General features: G+C 45.1%; 2 protein-coding genes across 6 annotated transcripts in view; one reads left to right on the top strand and one right to left on the bottom strand.

The window, feature by feature from the left end:
• Positions 1-9,402, top strand: part of WNT3 (Wnt family member 3) — a 146,930-nt gene extending 137,528 nt beyond the window's left edge. Inside the window, exon 6 of the transcript XR_013832464.1 lies at positions 9,251-9,402. The gene's annotated coding sequence lies outside the window, so the exon portion shown is untranslated. The remainder of the gene's footprint in view (positions 1-9,250) is intronic.
• Positions 1-16,682, bottom strand: part of NSF (N-ethylmaleimide sensitive factor, vesicle fusing ATPase) — a 105,226-nt gene extending 88,544 nt beyond the window's left edge. For all 5 annotated transcript variants that reach the window (XM_079949538.1, XM_079949539.1, XM_079949540.1 and 2 more), the window contains exon 1: positions 16,532-16,682. In XM_079949538.1, coding sequence (XP_079805664.1) covers positions 16,532-16,543 — 12 coding nt within the window. In that variant the 5' untranslated portion in view covers positions 16,544-16,682. The remainder of the gene's footprint in view (positions 1-16,531) is intronic.
• Positions 16,683-19,171: the final 2,489 nt, after the last annotated feature.

The raw sequence follows: 19,171 nt of genomic DNA, 5'->3' as shown, positions 1-19,171 counted from the left end.
ACAGCAGCACTGGACGCAACCCCAGACCTCAAACACCTAGGCAAATATTAGTACAGTGGTACCTCGGGTTACATACGCTTCAGGTTACATACGCTTCAGGTTACAGACTCCGCTAACTCAGAAATAGTACCTCGGGTTAAGAACTTTGCTTCAGGATGAGAAGAGAAATTGCGCGGTGGCAGCGGGAGGCCCCATTAGCTAAAGTGGTACCTCAGGTTAAGAACAGTTTCAGGTTAAGAATGGACAACTAGAACGAATTAAGTACTTAACCCGAGTAACCACTGTACCTGGCTTGCTTCTAAAATGGAGTCGTTTGATCTTCTCTCTAGAGGTATATATGCAGAGGTAGGAAGGAATTTAGACAACAATTGCCGGGGTTCTTAGGAAGAATGCTGGGTAGCAAGGGTTTAGCTAATGCTGCAAGGACTCGTTTTAGACTTGATTTGAGTCTGCACAGACTAAGGAGTTGCTAACTGCTAAGAGCTCCTGAACAGGAATTTCGGGTTTTGGACATTTAACTAGTGTTCAAAATCAGCCAGGCGCCAGGCATGTTTTGCGACTGGTGCGGGTCCAATTGCGCCCACATAGAGATCTCTGAGTGCCAGGCTGTTGACTGGGGAAAGCAAAATGTCACCTAGAGAAGGATCTGAAATATTTTCCTTGAAGCTTGAATCAATTTTATTCTGGGTTCTTTTATTTGATGTTTTAATGTGCTTCGATATTTGTTCTTTAAAATATAAAGTAGTACAGAAACAAAATTATTATTATTATTAATTACAATCAGGGGGAGAATATGGCACCTAGACATTGTGGTGATCACAGGGTTTAAGGTGCCATTTGGCAATTAGATTATATATCTCAGTTTCTAACACACTTTGGGAGACCACAGGGAACATAGTAAAAAATAAAAAAGGCTATGCCAGGCTGAAGTTATCTACCCCTGATGTACAGGGGTACCTCGGGTTACAGACGCTTCAGGTTACAGACTCCGCTAACCCAGAAACAGAACCTCGGGTTAAGAAATTTGCTTCAGGATAAGAACAGAAATCGCGCGGCAGTGGGAGGCCCCATTAGCTAAAGTGGTACCTCAGGTTAAGAACAGTTTCAGGTTAAGAACGAACCTCCAGAACGAATTTAGTTCTAAACCTGTACAGAATTGAAATTCACAACCACCACCACAACAAAAAGTTTTCTCATCCTAAAGTCCCAGATATTCCTTCAAATTCTCTTCATCTAACTGCTTTCCTCCAGGCTCCATGGCCCCACAGGTTCTAGCCGGGTTGCTGGTCTGGGAAACCTGGGTCTTATTCTTTGTTTAGGATGGCCTTGAGTAAGTCACATCCTCCCAGGAACACAGGAATTGGAAGGAGGGATCAGCACAATTAATAATTTGCACATGTAAAAGGGGAGTGGTTCATATTTCCATATATTCCAACTTCCCAAGCATTCCCACCCCCCCTCCACTTGCAAAAGCTAGAAGTGTCCACTCCTCGTAGCCCTGGGACACAGGCAAAAGAGAAAAGCCAATCAGCAAGAAAATTGTTGACTGAAGAACAGGTTATGAATTTTCCCATTCTTAAGAGAGTACCAATAGAAGGACAGAAAACTGGGGGGGGGGGGCACATTCAGGCCACACGCCAGAGGTTCTCCACCCCTGTCGGAGGTAGTCACAGAAATTTGGGTTTGACAGGAAGGTAACAGGTTTTGGGGGACAAAACACTATACAGTGGTACCTTAGGTTATAAACTTAATTCCTTCTGGTAAAAGGTAAAGATACCCCTGCCCGTACGGGCCAGTCTTGACAGACTCTGGGGTTGTGCGCCCATCTCACTCAAGAGGCCGGGGGCCAGCGCTGTCCGGAGACACTTCCGGGTCACGTGGCCAGCGTGACATTGCTGCTCTGGCGAGCCAGAGCCGCACACGGAAACGCCGTTTACCTTCCCGCTGGTAAGCGGTCCCTATTTATCTACTTGCACCCGGAGGTGCTTTCGAACTGCTAGGTTGGCAGGCGCTGGGACCGAGCAGAGGGAGCGCACCCCGCCGCAGGGATTCGAACCGCCGACCTTTCGATCAGCAAGCCCTAGGCGCTGAGGCTTTTACCCACAGCGCCACCCGCATCCCCTAATTCCTTCTCGAGGTCTGTACTTAACCCGAAACTGTTCTTAACCTGAGGCGCGCTTTCGCTAATGGGGCTTCCCGCTGCCGCCGCGCCGCCGCCGTGCAATTTCCGTTCTCCTCCTGGGGCAAAGTTCGTAACCCAAGGTACTACTTCTGGGTTAGCGGAGTTTGTAACCTGAAGCGTTTGTAACCCGAGGTACCATTGTACAGCTGTTATTCAGTTTCCTTGGTAGAATGACATTCAAAAGGTGTCCAAAACAGAGAAAAATCAGCCCCATCCAAAAACCCTAGTTAATAGTCTTTTCCCCACAGAAAACCGAGTGCTTATTGGCTCTGCTCTTGTCTCATTTCCCCACTGTTCTGGCGCTGGTGACAGCAGTTTCCAACTCATATACTCAGAAGAGAAGGCGTAGAAAGAAGCTATCTGAAAACCTGCATCTGACAGGAAGGATTTCTGACTCACAACAACAACAACAACAAAAGCTCTCTCTTTCTAAATGCTGCAGAAACGAAGAACGTTTGGGCAAAAAACTGTAAGTGGGTGTTTGTGAAAAAGGACTGAACTCATTTCTAGTATGGACTGGGCATGTGCTCAGAGACACGTTGCTGTTGTTTTAAAAAAAATTTAGGTGTACATCCAACACCATTATTCCAAAAGCCGTTGTTTGGTACCCGGATCTTGTTGCTGGATTGGACTTTTTGTAAAATAAAAATAAAAATGCAGAGTACAACCTAGAAGGCCACATTTGCAGTGTAATAAACGAAAATCTGCCCTTATTCCCTTATGGGGGGACACAAGAGCCCTTATAGAGTCCTTTGAGGGTTCTCCATTGGTTGGAGAAAAAAACAGGCCAACCAGAGAATATTGAGAAGCAAAGCAGCTACTAAGCCTGATCTTTATTGAACTGCTGCAACAGGGTACCCATTTCACATGCAGGAGAATGAGGACCCAGAACCCAGGTGTGCCCGCCCTTATATAAATATTTTAAATTGCCCGCCCTGGAGTTGAAGACCACCCCCAGACACATCATACCTACATCACAGAAAAGGGTGTAGCTCACAACAGAAATCTGAGTGCGTTGTTTACCCTCCTGTCTGGCAGGTTACCTGTTAATGCTTACTTGACTGGATACCCTAGGGAACCTGGCCAGTCTTTTGTAATGATAAATACTTAGTTCCTGAGCCAGGTCACAGACTCACCCTATTCATACACAGACATACCATTAAGACAGGATTTGTGAATGAAAAGACAATGGGGAGGCTTTTCCATTTTCCTTGACCTTGCAGAGAAATCATTTGGTCAGTTGGGGAGTCAAAATGGTTTCCAGGCTGTTTTCCTGTGCTGCTTCAGACATGTGGTTTAGATATTTATGTATGTGTTTGCTTGGTACATTTATGAACATTTATTATATATATAAGGCCTTAATTTTTTATTTCAGCAGCAAAGTGTCCACAATTAAAGGAGAAGGCTGAGACTAGAGAAGATTGTGGCTCAGTGTTCATCGTGCACTGTTAACAAGAATGAAAGGACACAATGCAAAGAGCATGTGGTTAAAGAATTACTTAAGTTAAATAACCAACACACACATCTCACAGTGAAACATCTGATAGCAATGCAGTCCACCTTTCCTTACATCATTCCATCAGACCTAGATTCAAAGCTTCAAGCATGCAAGCCAAGAGCTTGAAAAACATGGCAGTATGTTCAAGGGCAGAGATGGGGAATTTATGGCCCTTCAGAAGTTACTGTAACTCCCACCAGCCCCAGTTAGCACAGCCAATAGCCAGGGGTGATGGGGTTTGTAGTCCAATACCTGGAAGACCACAAGGAACCCTCCCCGTTCTAATGAATACTGGACTTCACTATCCAAGGTTTCTCAATGTAAAGCTCAAAAATGGTAGGAGAGCTTCCCACAGTTGCCTTGCTTTCTCCCAACAAGATGTTCCTCTGATATGCAGCCACTGGGAATAGGAGGCATGTTCTAAGGTGCACTGGCATATCACGTAGGGCAGTGATGGCCAAACTTGGCCCTCCAGCTGTTTTGGGACTACAACTCCTATCATCCCTAGCTAACAGGACAAGTGGTCAGGGATGATGGGAATTGTAGTCCCAAAACAGCTAGAGGGCCAAGTTTGGCCATCACTGACGCAGGGCAACGGTGGGACCTTACAGGCCTACCCAGTGTGCCGCAAAAACCGAGGGCACTCCCAGAATCCACTGTCCTGCGTAGGACTTTCTTGACGAGACAAGTCAACACTGAGAGGTTTTCCCTGAGGCGCGCATTTCGAAAACAGTTGCAGCGCTACACGGCAATTACAGAATAAGCTTAAAAAGGAAAGGTGGGGAGGGATTTTAAGGTTTAATATGATTTCTTATAGGTAAAGGAAAAGGGACCCCTGACCATTAGGTCCAGTCGTGACCGACTCTGGGGTTACAGCGCTCATCTCGCTTTATTGGCCGAGGAAGCTGGCGTACAGCTTCCGGGTCATGTGGCCGGCATGACTAAGCCGCTTCTGGCGAACCAGAGCAGCGCACGGAAACGCCGTTTACCTTCCCGCCGGAGCGGTTCCTATTTATCTACTTGCACTTTGAGGTGCTTTCGAACTGCTAGGTTGGCAGGAGCAGGGACCGAGCGACGGGCGCTCACCCCGTCGCGGGGATTCAAACCGCCGACCTTCTGATCGGCAAGTCCTAAATACCAGCAGTCAACAACTGCCTGATACTGGTAATAATACTGTGATAATTCTGCTGTGGGGTCTCAGGAAAGCATCCAAGTAGCTAAACATGCTGCAGAATGCTGCTGCTGCTTGTATTCTTCCTATCCCCACTAGGAACACTGCAGTGTTAGACATGCGAATTCTGGAAGGAGGACAAGGCTGCTGCAGGCAAAGGGCATTGTTTCAGACCTCCGAAATCTTAGGAGATTCAAGGTGTGGAAGCAGAATTCCCTAAGAATGGACTGTTTGTGTATGCCCTGGGTAATAAATGCCTGGGGGGGGGCACAATGCTGATCCTTCTGTTTTCTCACTAGGAAAAAGCAAGCTATCACTTAGCAGCAGGGAAACAGCAGGAGACCAATTATCCCTGGAAAGCTTTATTGCTAGAGACAGCCTTTCAACCAGGACCACAGGTCCCAAAGGTGGCTGGCAGGCAGGCAGGCAGAGGAAACAAGGCGGGGGGGGGCGGGGAGAGAGAAGTGCATTCCAATAATAATAATAATAATAATAATAATAATAATAATAATTTATTTATTTATTATTTATACCCCACAAGTCTGGCTGGGTTTCTCCAGCCACTCTGGGCGGCTCCCAACAGAATATGAAAAACATGATAAAACATCAAACATTAAAAACTTCCCTAAACAGGGTTGCCTTCAGATGTCTTCTAAAAGTCAGATAGTCGTTTATTTCCTTGACATCTGATGGGAGGGCGTTCCACAGGGAGGGCGCCACTACCGAAAGGGCCCTCTGCCTGGTTCCCTGTAACCTCGCAGGGAGGGAACTGCCAGAAGGCCCAGCGGAGCTGGACCTCAGTGTCCAGGCAGAATGATGGGGGTGGCCTTAAAGGTCAGCACCAACACTTTGAATTGTGCTCGGAAACGTACTGGGAGCCAATGTAGGTCTTTCAGGACTGGTGTTATATGGTCTCAGCGGCCAGTGTAAATATAGACCTTTCAGAGAAATACCCCTGTCTCAAAGGCTATCTAGAAAGGCTATTTGTTGTTGGACCACAAGTCTCTGCACCCCTGGTCTTTGGCCATGCTAGATGGGGCTCACAGGAGTTGTAGTCCAATAAGCTCAGTCAGTTGAGCATGAGACTCTTAATCTCAGGGTTGTGGGTTTGACCCTCGTGGTCCATTCCAACTCGACAATTCTATGATTCTCAAATAACATCTTCCATTTTTTCTTATTTTTTTCTTTTGCTACAGTCTGTTAAAGGTAAAGGTAAAGGTACCCCTGCCCATACGGACCAGTCTTGACAGACTCTGGGGTTGTGCGCCCATCTCACTTAAGAGGCCAGGGGCCAGCGCTGTCCGGAGACACTTCCGGGTCACGTGGCCAGCGTGACATCGCTGCTCTGGCGAGCCAGAGCCGCACACGGAAACGCCGTTTACCTTCCCGCTGGTAAGCGGTCCCTATTTATCTACTTGCACCCGGAGGTGCTTTCGAACTGCTAGGTTGGCAGGCGCTGGGACCGAGCAGCGGGAGCGCACCCCGCCGCAGGGATTCGAACTGCCGACCTTTCGATCGGCAAGTCCTAGGCGCTGAGGCTTTAACCCACAGCGCCTGTTAGCTACACAATAAATCTGATCCACTCTGATCCTCTATTCCTATGATTGTGTCATGCTCAGATATGGTCAAGATATTCCTGAGCAATTCCTGTTTCTTGATCCTGCCTCTTTTAATCTATAATGTGCTTACGTTTTAAAAAGGTTTTTATAGTGGTACCTTGGTTCTCAAATGCCTTGGTACTCAAACAACTTGGAACCCAAACACTACAAGCCCGGAAGTAAGAGTTCTGGTTTGCAAACGTTTTTCAGAAGCTGAACTTGCTCCATTTTGAGTGTCACCCTTCCCTTTTGAGTGTTACGCTGAGACCTGTCTGTTTTTACTATTTATTTTGTGTTTTTGTTTTTGCGGCTTTTTTGTTTTGTTTTTGTGACTGTCTGGAACCCAGTTCAGCTACTGAAAATTGTGTGACTGCAGTACATTGTTTATTGCTTTCATTTTATGGATCAATGGTCTTGTTAGATAGTAAAATTCATGTTAAATTGCTGTTTTAAGGGTTGTTTTAAAAGTCTGGAACGGATTAATCCGTTCTGCATTCCTTTCTATGGGAAAGCGTGCATTGGTTTTGGAACGCTTTGGTTTTGGAACAGACTTCCGGAACGGATTAAGTTTGAGAAGCAAGGTACCACTGTACTGTAGTTTTGTAAGCTATCCCGGGAATCTATTCAAATGGCAGGATATACATTCCTGTTAAATAAGTATTTGTTTTTTTCAGCCTCACGTTGCATGATGCTACAGCAGATAAAGCAAGTGGAGACAGAATAAAGAGATTACGAGCACAATTGCGCTGGCAGAAGCAATTTATCCAGAAAGATTAAAAACCATAGGACTGGATGAGAAGAATAAACCCAGTATCCTGGATACAGATCATCCTTGCAGGTATGCCTAATCAGAAAAGGCTGTATTTCCATTCTGCTGATTAAAGAGTTCTGTGCTGCTTAAAATCTTCAATACTTATATACCTTTTCAGTAAGAAAGTTTACTCCTGCTAGGCTTGTTCTCTGAAACAAGTGTTGCACCTGTCACCCTCACAGGCAAATTTCTGTAGGAAACAGGTATAGATTCTGGCAACCTCAGAATTGATTCATAAAGCAGAATTGACCTCCCAAGCGTTTTTTTTCTGGTCTAGGCTCTGTCTTTCCTAACGGCCAATTCTCCTTGGCCATCCTCACAGTGGGTATATGGTACTGAACATATGTAGAAAGGGCAAATCCTCGAGCCAGCAGCTGGGAGGAACTGTGACAGAGTTACGGTAAACCTGGTTTTTTTCTAACGTTCAGAAAGGTTCAGTGCTCAATTCTATGAGAACAGACAAGAGGGTGTTTTCGTAGGATGAATGAGTAAGCAACAAAAGTCTAATAGATCAACTTGTGACAGGATTGTACCACTGCAGCTTGCTGATGGAATTACCTTTCAAACGATGAAATAATCTTCCCTGCTCCAAAAAATAAACTACATAGAAAATTTCCCTACATAGAGAAAACAGGTAGGGAGACATGTTAGAATGCTTTCCCTTGGCAACCTGGTTTTCTACACAGCAGGAACTATTTTTGTATGAAAGGAGCATTCCATCATGCAAAACACCATATGTACCGTATTTTTCGCTCTATAAGATACATCAGACCATAAGACGCACCTAGTTTTTGGAGGAGGAAAACAAGGGGGAAAATATTCTGAATCCCAGAAGCCAGAACCGCAAGAGGGATGGCTGCGCAGCGATCCCTCTTGCTGTACTGGCTTCTGGGAAAAGCCCCCAACAGCCACACTCCCTTTAAAGAGCCATGCAGAGCGTGTGTGCAGCTCCTGGAAGGGACTGGTGGGCTGCCCTTCTCCCTTCTCAGAGAAAAGCCCCCAAGAACCGCACACATGCTCCACGCGGCTCTTTAAAGGGAGTGCTGAGCAGAGCCTGTATGTATCTCAGATGCGAATGCAGACGGGAGGCTGCAGGCGGAGGAGCACATCAGCCCCTTCTCCCTCCTCGGGAAAAAGCCAAGAGCCGCACAGAGCGTGTGTGTGGCTCTTAGGGGCTTTTCCGCAAAGTAGGAGAAGGGACTGATGGGCTGCCCTTCTCCCTTCTCAGAGAAAAGCCCCCAAGAGCCGCACACATGCTCCACGCGGCTCTTTAAAGGGAGCGCTGAGCAGAGCCTCCCGCCTGCATTCACTCCATAAGACGCACACACATTTCCCCTTACTTTTTAGGAGGGGAAAAGTGTGTCTTATGGAGCGAAAAATATGGTACAGTGGTACCTCGGGTTAAGTACTTAATTTGTTCCGGAGGTCCGTTCTTAACCTGAAACTGTTCTTAACCTGAAGCACCACTTTAGCTAATGGGGCCTCCCGCTGCTGCCGCACCACTGGAGCACGATTTCTGTGCTTATCCTGAAGCAAAGTTCTTAACCTGAAGCACTATTTCTGGGTTAGCGGAGTCTGTAACCTGAAGTGTATGTAACCTGAAACGTATGTAACCCGCAGTACCACTGTAGTTTGAAGTGCAGCATTTCAGTTTAGTTTGAAGCCCAGTCTCAGCACTGAGCCTGCCTTGGTTGCCCAGGCTGGTGGCATTTCTTGGGAGAGAGATGAGGGAGTGTGGCCCTATTCATTCTCCTTGACCTCTCCAAGACTTTTGATACCACTGGCGATTGCATCCTTCTGACATGACTCCAGGGGCTGGGAACTAAGTGCACTGTGCTATTATGACGCCACTCCTGCCCTCAAGGCCAGCCATTAGTTATGGGTGGCTACTGCTTGCTACCATGTGATGCGGGTAGGACTGTGGTCTAAACCACTGAGCCTCTTAGGCTTGCCAATCAGAAGGTCAGCGGTTTGAATCCCCACAGTGGAGTGAGCTCCCGTTGCTCTGTCCCAGCTCCTGCCAACCTAGCAGTTCGAAAGCACACCAGTGCAAGTAGATAAATAGGTACCACTGTGGCGGTAAGGTAAACGGTGTTTCCATGCACTCTGGATTCCGTCATGGTGTCCCATTGCACCAGAAGCGGTTTAGTCATGCTGGCCACATGACCCGGAAACCTGTCTGTGGACAAACGCCAGTTCCCTCAGTCTGAAGCGAGATGAGCGCCGCAACCCCATAGTCGCCTTTGACTGGACTTAACTGCTCCTTTACCTTTTTACCATGTGAGTTGCCTGCTGGCATCCTACAGAGTTCCATCTTGTTACCCAAACAGGGCTCTTGGTTTGTGTTATTTTAACGGCAGCCCTCCCATCGCCCATGGCAATGAACTTTAAAAGCAAAAGGATTTTCAAGCAGATGGTAATATGGAATGGAAAGAGCTTTCCAGCGATGCTGAACCCCTTAGCCCCCTAGCCTAGGTTTGGGAGAATTATCTGGGGTTTTTCTCCCCAAGGAATGAACATACAGGCTATTTCTATTGCTGGAAATCTATCCTTTTCTGCATCCTGGTGGAAAGGGAGAACTTGAAGCATTTCCTAAAGACAACAGCTCTTCGTGTGACCATAAGGAGAAGCTTCAAGCACTGTTATTATACAGAAGAAAACCTTATGCAAGAGTTGTGTAACTTGTGTGTCACATGTTACAGTTAGATACCAGTACAACCTTCACTCACAGTCCAAGCCTATCCATATTTATTCAGAAAACTTTTTAACGGTTCTTACTTCCAAAACATTTCTGATTAAGATAATTTATTAATGAAACCACATTTGTGCCTCATAGGGAGATGAAAACAAGGGAAACCGTTTGTGCAGGGACAAGAAGAGAGACTTTCTAAGGCCCAGAAAACCAACATAGCGGCAAAGATGGTGCATTTCGCAGCTTGCACTGCATTTTCCAGTAGCTAGTCTGGAGGTTGCCGACATTGTCGGGGAGGGACCTCTGCATTAGAGGACCTGCTATGACCACCTGGCTACACAATTTGAGGATACCCTGTCACCCTGGAAAAAAGCAGTGGCATTGCCACTCGGAAAGAAAATGGCCCTAGAACCTTTGGTCTGGAAGAGCTACTGACCAGCTGCAAATGTCCCCTTCCTAGAGATGTCATGGAGAGGGTCATGGCAGGAAATCCTGGATGACACCGATTTTCAATTTGGGTTCAGGCCTGGCCATGGAACCAACCTTGACTGAGAGCGGTGTATTGGGAGTGCAACCTTGCTCCTGCTTCTCCATCACTCTATGGCAGGGATGTCCAACAGGTTGGTCGCGATCTACTGGTAGATTCCCCGGGAGGTTTTGGTAGATTGCGGTCGATCGCTGGGTCCCTTTCCTTAGTAAAATATAATCAGGCCCCAGCCCCTCACCCCACTCTCCACTGTTGCACGATTTGCAGAACGGAAGATGGAGTTTACTCAGTGAGGCTGTTTGTTTCCCCAGATATCCCTTGGTGAGTGGCTGTTCCCCTTTCTCCCTTGATCTTAGGTTTGAATTCTGAAAAATCGGGGCTCTCCTCCTCCCTAATAAAAGCTCACCAACTTTGACCTGAACCACAAAGAAGGGGGTAGATCACTGCCAGTTTTTAATTCTGTGAGTAGATCGCAATCTCTTGGGAGTTGGCCACCCCTTATAGCTCTATAGCAGGGGTCAGCAGCCTTTTTCAGCCGGGGGCCGGTCCACTGTCCCTCAGACCATGTGGTGGGCTGGACTATATTGGGGAGGGGGGGGAAATGAACAAATTCCTATGCCCCCACAAATAACCCAGAGATGCATTTTAAATACCGTATTTTACGCTCTATAAGACGCACCAGACCACAAGACGCACCTAGTTTTTGGAGGAGAAAAACAAGAATTTTTTTTTCCTGAATTTCAGAAGCAAGAACAGCAAGAGGGATCGCTGCGCAGTGAAAGCAGCAATCCCTCTTGGTGTTCTGCCTTCTGGGATAGCTGCGCAGCCTGCATTCGCTCCATAAGACGCACACACATTTCCCCTTACTTTGTTCTTATAGAGCAAAAAATACGGTAACACATTCTACTCATGTAAAAACACACCGATTGCCAGAACGTCCGCGGGCCGGATTGAGAAGGCGATTGGGCCGCATCCGGCCCACGGGCTTTAGTTTGCCTACTCCTGCTCTATAGCTTGTAGGTGAAAGTGCTGACTTTCACCTACAAAGCCTTAATGACTCAGGACCGCAATACCTCAAGGACCACCTTTTCATCTAAGGCCCTTCTTCATGTGACTCCTCCATGAGAAGGCCAGAAGAACTGCCTTTTGTGGGATGGCTCCCCTCCTGTGGAATGCTCTCCCCAGCAAGGCTCGCCTGGAGCCTTCATTACATATCTTTAGACAGCAGGCAAAAACCTTTTGCTATAACCAGGCCTTTGGCTGATTCAACACTCTATGGCCTTTTAAATATTTTTGTGGGAAGGGGGGTTATTGGTTTGGTTTTGGTTTTCAGATTTATTTTTTTATGATGTATTTTCTGTTCTCATTCTACATTTTTATGTTATGAGCCGCCCTGTGATCTTTGGATGAAGGGTGGTATACAAATTTAAATACTAATAACAATAATAAATCCAGACTATAAACAGTCACTCAGCTATGGCGAGTAAAATTTAGCCAGTCCTTTTCCCCATGAATGTGGCCTAAAATGACCAATGCTGCAATCTTATGCACATTTAACTTGGGAGTAAATATGCACAGTATCAAATGGTATCACAGGTAACAAACAAATCACATAGTAACAAACAAATCATATCTGATTTGGGTTTCGGTGTTCTCCTAAGCAGAGTGAACAAAACTCTCAAACGCATTAAATAGGAAATGTGTTTGATTGTTTTTAGCTCAAGCTTTGAGTGGGGAATTTGTTAATTGTGAATTCCTATAAGAACAGACCTGATCTGCAACTTCTGGACTGCCTTTCACACTTCTGAAACACTATGATGCTCAAAATATGTTTAGAAATGTGTTGTTTGAGCGAACACACATTTTATGTTACTTATTTAAGTTAATATCTACACGCACGTTTTTGTGAGGACTAAAATAAAAGTTGCAGATAAAGGTAGAAAGGGGGTGGAAATAAGCCACGAATGAACATATGAAAAAAATGAGATGAGCTAGTGATAGATACCTGCCTGTCCCTAGTTCTGGGAGCCACCGAGAAAAGTTACTCCACGGAAAACGTATGAATAGCATCTAGGCTGACATTTTTCATCACTAGGATGTTGATGCCAGTAATCTGGTGATTTAAATTGCCCTGGCAATTTCAGCTAAAGGATCCCCTCCTTGCTGTAGATTGTTATATAAAAAGATAGCTATCCTGCTAAGACCATGCACCTTCTACATGAGGTGTCATTTCAGCCACACACGAGGCCAAATATCAGTTGAGGATTAAATGAGGTTATAAATAAACAAATGGGATTTAGAATATTAAGAAAAGTGAATAAGATGGATTATACAGTGGTACCTCTGGTTAAGTACTTAATTCGTTCCGGAGGTCTGTTCTTAACCTGAAACTGTTCTTAACCTGAAGCACCACTTTAGCTAATGGGGCCTCCCGCTGCCGCCGCGCCGCCAGAGCACGATTTCTGTTCTCATCCTGAAGCAAAGTTCTTAACCTGAAGCACTATTTCTGGGTTAGCGGAGTGTGTAACCTGAAGTGTAGGTAACCTGAAGCGTATGTAACCCGAGGTACCACTGTAATTGGAAACTGTTTTAGTTTAATAATGATATTGGGAAGTTGTTACTTTCAATTACAAGGGAACTCAGAAGGGAGGGACTAGAGGAAGTCAACCAAGATGTTTAAAAGGTTGGATTTGTAAAGAATCAAGTTTGTTGTTATTGTTTATCTTTTTTTTCTTTTATTGATGTATTTTTCTTTTCTTTCTGTTTTTGTGTGTTATTTTGCTTTGTGGTTTTTGTTATAATTGTGGAAAATCATATATCAGTTGAGGGCAACAGATGCTTCTGAGAGCTCATTCACCCAAGGTGTGTGCCTGGGGTCCTAGAGAAATTCCACAGGCTGATTCACATGTTTATGGTGGAGCAAGATCAACAGAGAACTCTGTGTTGACTTAGGGGATTCATAATCACAGACCTGCCTGGCCACATATGGCAAGGAGAACCTCTCAGTTCAACTGTGAGAACCCACTGACCCAGAGACGGAGACCAAAACAATACACTATGTAAAATGGTATTTGTGCGTTTCATTGGTCACTGAGCATGCATGTGCCTGAAATGCATGTCAGCGATCACTTATGAGTGAGTGAGCGATAGATAAATTATGCCTTTCTTCCTTGCACACATCAAGATTTGTACGAAGGGAAAGAAGCAACTTTTAGTGTCTGCTGAAATGTGAAGATGGGCAATGCAGAGGGTGATTTATCTCCGTAATTCATTGCAGGAAAGATGGCCTATGTGTGTCTGACAAGAAGTTTACGCCACTCATCCAGGCCTGCAAATATGAGAGAGTGACTGCCCATCTTCTGTTCCACTCATGGAGACCAGCCTTCCTCGTCATCTTCTAAATCCCCATCATGGTGTTCCTGTTGGTTTCACCTCTCCCCAGTCTTAGTGTGGGATACCTCAAGCAATGGCCTGGTCACAATTACAGGGATAGTGTCATGTGTGCAATCTCCATTGCTCAGTCTTGTATAATGAGAGGTCCGGAGAGTGGCAACACGAGAACGGGGCCTTCTCTACAGTGGCTCCCCATCTGTGGAATGCTCTCCCCAGGGGTGTTCTCCTGGCACCTTCATTATACACCTTTAGGCGCCAGGCAAAAACATTCCTTTTTAAACAGGCCTTTGGTTGATTTGACATCCTACGCCCTTTTAAATTGTGTTGGGGGGGGTTATTGGGTTGTTTTTATTTTGATTATATATTTTGTGGTTTTATATTTTGCTTTTGTTCTGTGAAATTCAAATATAATAATAATAATAATAATAATAATGATAATAATGATAATAATAAGAAGAAGAAGAAGAAGAAGGAGGAGGAGGAGGTAGAAAGGACATATTGTTGCCACAGAGTGTGCATTCAGCATCTCCAATAATTAAGCAGAATCAACACAACTAAGGAGAAGGGGTTACTTAGGAAAACATTTCCAGTATGTACCATTTTATATGGCAAAGGGCCAGTTAAATCCTTGGATCACTTTCTGTTGTGCCATGCATGCCTGCGCCATGCCTGCTTCTTTGAACCAGAAAGCAATAAGTATAGATGGGCTTTTAAATACTTTTGCATTTTGCCTTCAATTTTTTTTTATAGTTATCAATCAGAGTTATCACGAGCATTTTGAGACTTGACCATTGTCACTTCCTCCTTATTGAGAAGTGTTCCAATGGAGGGAGCTCACTACCATTTATTTTAATGATAGTTTCTGAATTTTAAGCCAAATCCTACAGGCATACGCTGCTGTTCTCACAACTCAAGTAACGGGTTTTTCATTGAACCATTACCACAAGCCAGTGGAAGAACCAAACCTGCTACAATTCTGGACGATGCCATTTTGCAGAAAACCACTATTATGCTTTCAAAATCCCCAATCACCTGTTGTGTTACATCCTGGTTTGTTCCCCTATATATCATCCCTCCCGAAGCTTCCTTAATCTGCCACAATCTGCAGGGAGGGAGAACATTTTAAATGATCCTGAATCAACACTCCTCCTCCTATATACTAAATGGATAATCTTTGTGGCATAAGGCCAATAAGCCTTTTTGGTGTTGGGGAGTATCTGCCTAACAGAAGGTAAACAAACCTGAGAAATGTACATCCATTAGCCTTTCCCCAACTGCTCCATTGCTAACCTGCCTGCACTGCACCTGTCATTCTAAGGGATGCAAAGTACTAGGCACATGTTGGGTCACTGGGAAAATAAAGCAACAGCAATCTGACATCATTGTAACCAGCAGCGTCGCCACAAGTTTGGTTCATATGCAACCCGAAGACAGAGGCTTCTGCTTGCCAGCCAAGTGTGCATTGCAGTAAAGGTGCTCACCGCATAAACAGCTTGAGCCTCCCAGCTTTTCACCCACCAGACACTCTTGTTGCAGTAACAGCTTATTAACTCCAGGTCACCCAGAAGTATTTATGACACAGCAAACAATTCCGGCATTAACCCTTCAGGCTGCCCTTGTTCCTGCAATGTCCTATTTAAGGGTAACAGACCGGGGGGGGGGGGTGAGATGGGGAGAGAAGGGCAGCCACAATTTTTGCCAAGCCGCCTTCGAGGAAAGCCATTTTACATTAAGAATGCAAAAAAGCAAGCTGTTCTCCAGTGTCTTGGCTACAATGCTCAGATGACTGAGAGACCCAGCGCGAAAGCGGCGCGCTGCTTTTCTTCTTTTCCAGCACGCTGAACAGACCCATTTATCTTTCAGCAAGTGGACCCACCGAGAATAAACGGAAGGAAGAAAAAGGTTGACTGTGCGCCCCTTCGCAACAGCCTGCTGAGGTGGGCTAGCCTGAGGGGGAGGGCACCGCATCACTCAAGGATCTGTGGCGGAGGATCTGCACTCGGGTCCCCCCTAAGTGCGCACACACCGTGAATTTGAAGAGCACACCCCAAAAGAATCCTGGGAACCGTAGCACCCAGCATCCTTAACAGGCACAGTTCCCTGGTTTAAGAATCCTGGGAACTGTAGCATCCAGACCCTTAACAGGCGATAGTTCCCCGGTTTAAGAATCCTGAGAACTGTAGCATCCAGACCCTTAACAGGCACAGTTCCCTGGTTTAAGAATCCTGGGAACTGTAGCATCCAGACCCTTAACAGGCACAGTTCCCTGGTTTAAGAATCCTGGGAACTGTAGCATCCAGACCCTTAACAGGCACAGTTCCCTGGTTTAAGAATCCTGAGAACTGTAGCTCCCAGCACCCTTAACAAGTGATAATCCCCAGGTTTGAGAATCCTCAGAACAGGAATTCCCAGCACCCTTATAACCCCCAGGTCTAAGAATCCCGGGAACCTTAGTTCCCAGCACCCTTAACAGGCTATAGTTCCCAGGGGGTGTTTTTTAAAGGGCGCGGTGTGGGATGAGCTGAAAATGTATGGCATATACGCAGCAGTGTCATAGGGAGCAGGGAAGCCTCCCTAACTGGGCTGGGTGGAAGGGCGGTGGGCTGCTAAGAGAATGAATGGGAGGCAGAAGCCGCCAAGCTGACACGTCACTATCTCTCCCCCCCCCCCCGCCGCCCGTCATTCAGCCGTCCACTCACCCGAGCCGCCATCTTGTTCCGCCGGCGACGAAGCAGCGACTGACAGATGCGAGATGCGGAGCGCGGAAAGCAGCCGGCTGGGAGGAGGCGGAGCCACGCAGAGCGCGAGGGGTGGGGCTTGTCCTCGCCCCTCCCACTTCCGGACTCTTTTTATAACTGCCTCGTTCTCGCGTCTGCTGACCCCGCCTTCAAGAGTTAAGGGAGCCGGGAGAGGCACCCGCCCGCATACACGCACGGGAGTCCAATGCGACGCCGGCTGAGGTTGAGTTCAAAGTGCGGGAAGGAGAGATGGGAACAATCACGTACAAGGAAACAAGTAGGAGGAGGAAAAATGGCATTTCCCTGATTAATTTTAATATTTAATTGGTATTTAAGGCGACCAAAGTGTGCTAAGAGGGGTTCACTCGAATTGCAGGGATAAAACCCCAAGCAAAATGTCAACATCCTGTCAACATGCCATCAAAATCCCAATGAGATGGATATACGATATCTTTATTGTCATTGTGCCATACAGAACAATGAAATTGAAAATCTACATAAAACATTCAAAACACCCTAACAACTCTTAAACCCCATTTTAAAATACAATATACAATAATATACTATAGGATAGGGTCCTGGGATAGGCAAACGCTAAAACTGAAGCGATCCCTCTAAAAAATATTGGGGGGGACGCCCAAAAAAATCAATGCAAACAAATAAAGGGACAGAGGTATCCCATTACAGAGGTTTTTTTAAATTATTATTTATTATTTTCAAAGAAAACTAGACAAATAGGGTTACAAGGAAGACATTTCTCCAGTTTGCACAATGCATACATTAATAATAGCAATATGATTGTGTATTAAATAAAAAATTAATTTAAAAAAGAGATCTGTCGCTTCGCAGAAATGTCTTAATAAATCATGACTCATAGTGTCTTGCAAGTGTATCCGGACTCTGAAGAGTAGCAGCTGGCTTGTGACGAGACAAAGCCCTGCATTCCGGCACCTTGAAAACTAACCAAGGTTACTTCTACTTAGATGTAAGTCCCATTCGGTTCAATGGGACTTACTTCCAGGTAAGGGTGTGCAGTATAGAATTGCAAGCTTACTCGTGGACCTTCTCTTTCTCTGCATTACTGCCCCGCACGTGGAGGCATTCCAATCAGAACCAGAAGTGAGGGTTGAATATTTAAGCAATCCTCTTTTCCTTTCCATCTCTATTGCTTTCAATCACGTCCGCAAAGAGGCAGAGATATTAAAAAGTTGAAGACGGCTATCTCATTTTCTCTATATGCTGCATCCGGGTTTAGATCGGAGAAGCCGTTTTTAAATGTCTCCTGGCCGACCTTGGAATAGGGGAATCCAAGAGCTAAAGCATAGATAGCTGTGATTGTGCAAAATAATAATTTATTTAATAATAATAATAATTGCACTTTTTAGTCACTTTTTTTTTACAAAAGGGAACCCCAAGCGACTTGCAAAAAATAGCACATACGTCACAATGAACATAAAATTAAAACAGAGTAAAATCTAAAAGATATGTTTCATTTTGCCCAAAAAACGGAATGTCGCTTCCGTTTTCCAACATTTTAAAAAATAACCTTACTTACCACTGCATATTCCAATACAAATGCAGTCCATTATCCTCATATTAAAGGGCGGAAGAGGATTTGGGTGATACAATAGTCCCACAGTTTCCTCTAAATTTTGCATCAGGCTGAAGTTCGTTGCGTGGTTTACAACAACCCTGATATGTAGTCCAGTTGCTGAACCTATTATGGGTTGGGGCTGAAGTTCAGATACGCTATCCCTGCCATATCAGTCTGCAGAAAGTAGTGTACAACAACCCTGCAATATAGGCCACTGTTTTTATACCAACAGTATATTGCAGGAGGGGCCTGCTGAAGAGATGGATTTATGACAGCCCTAGCCCTGCAATGCAGTCTGCTGTTAATATTGCAAATCAGAGATTGGGCTTAGATTTAAATTTCCGGCAAAAAAAAACTCAATACAAAACAAACCCTTAGGTTGCACACTGTCAATCCGCTTAAATTGCCTATGGAGAAGCCTAGACAAGAATTTCAAATAGAATGGGGGAAATGCAAAGAGTGCTTTACCAAAGAGTGCCCCAAAATATAAACCTGGACTTGTTTCGATTAATTTCTATAGGAGACTTTGCAGTTTTTTAAGTCATAATTAGGAAAAATTGTAATAATCACATATAAAAGAAACAGTATACAAGAAATAAATAACGAGGCCATTTACAGGATAAAGGAAGTGTCTTATTTTTATGTTATGTTTTCTTTGTGAAAGGGGATAGGAGTTTAATTTTGATAATTAAATTGTCAATGGTGGTGGGTTTGTTTGTGTGTATGAGTTGTTGTGGACTATGTTGTAAATAAAGTAGTAATAATAATAATAATAATAATAATAATAATAATATTGCCTATGGAGAATATCCCCTGGAAACAAATCCAATGCCTAGTTGCATGCAGACCCCTCATCCTCTGTGGATTTGCATGCAGGTGGCTTGTGCTTTTAACTGTTCAAAATCTCAATAACAAAACCACACTATAATGTTAGTTAGATGAGAGATTCCTGTCTCTACTGCTGTATTTTCTCCTCTCTTTTTGGGGGGCCAGGTGGGGCGGGAGGG

The sequence above is a fragment of the Podarcis cretensis genome (assembly GCF_951804945.1).
Source record: "Podarcis cretensis genome assembly, chromosome: 13".
Taxonomy (NCBI): domain Eukaryota; kingdom Metazoa; phylum Chordata; class Lepidosauria; order Squamata; family Lacertidae; genus Podarcis; species Podarcis cretensis.
This window is presented reverse-complemented; position numbering and strand designations above follow the sequence as displayed.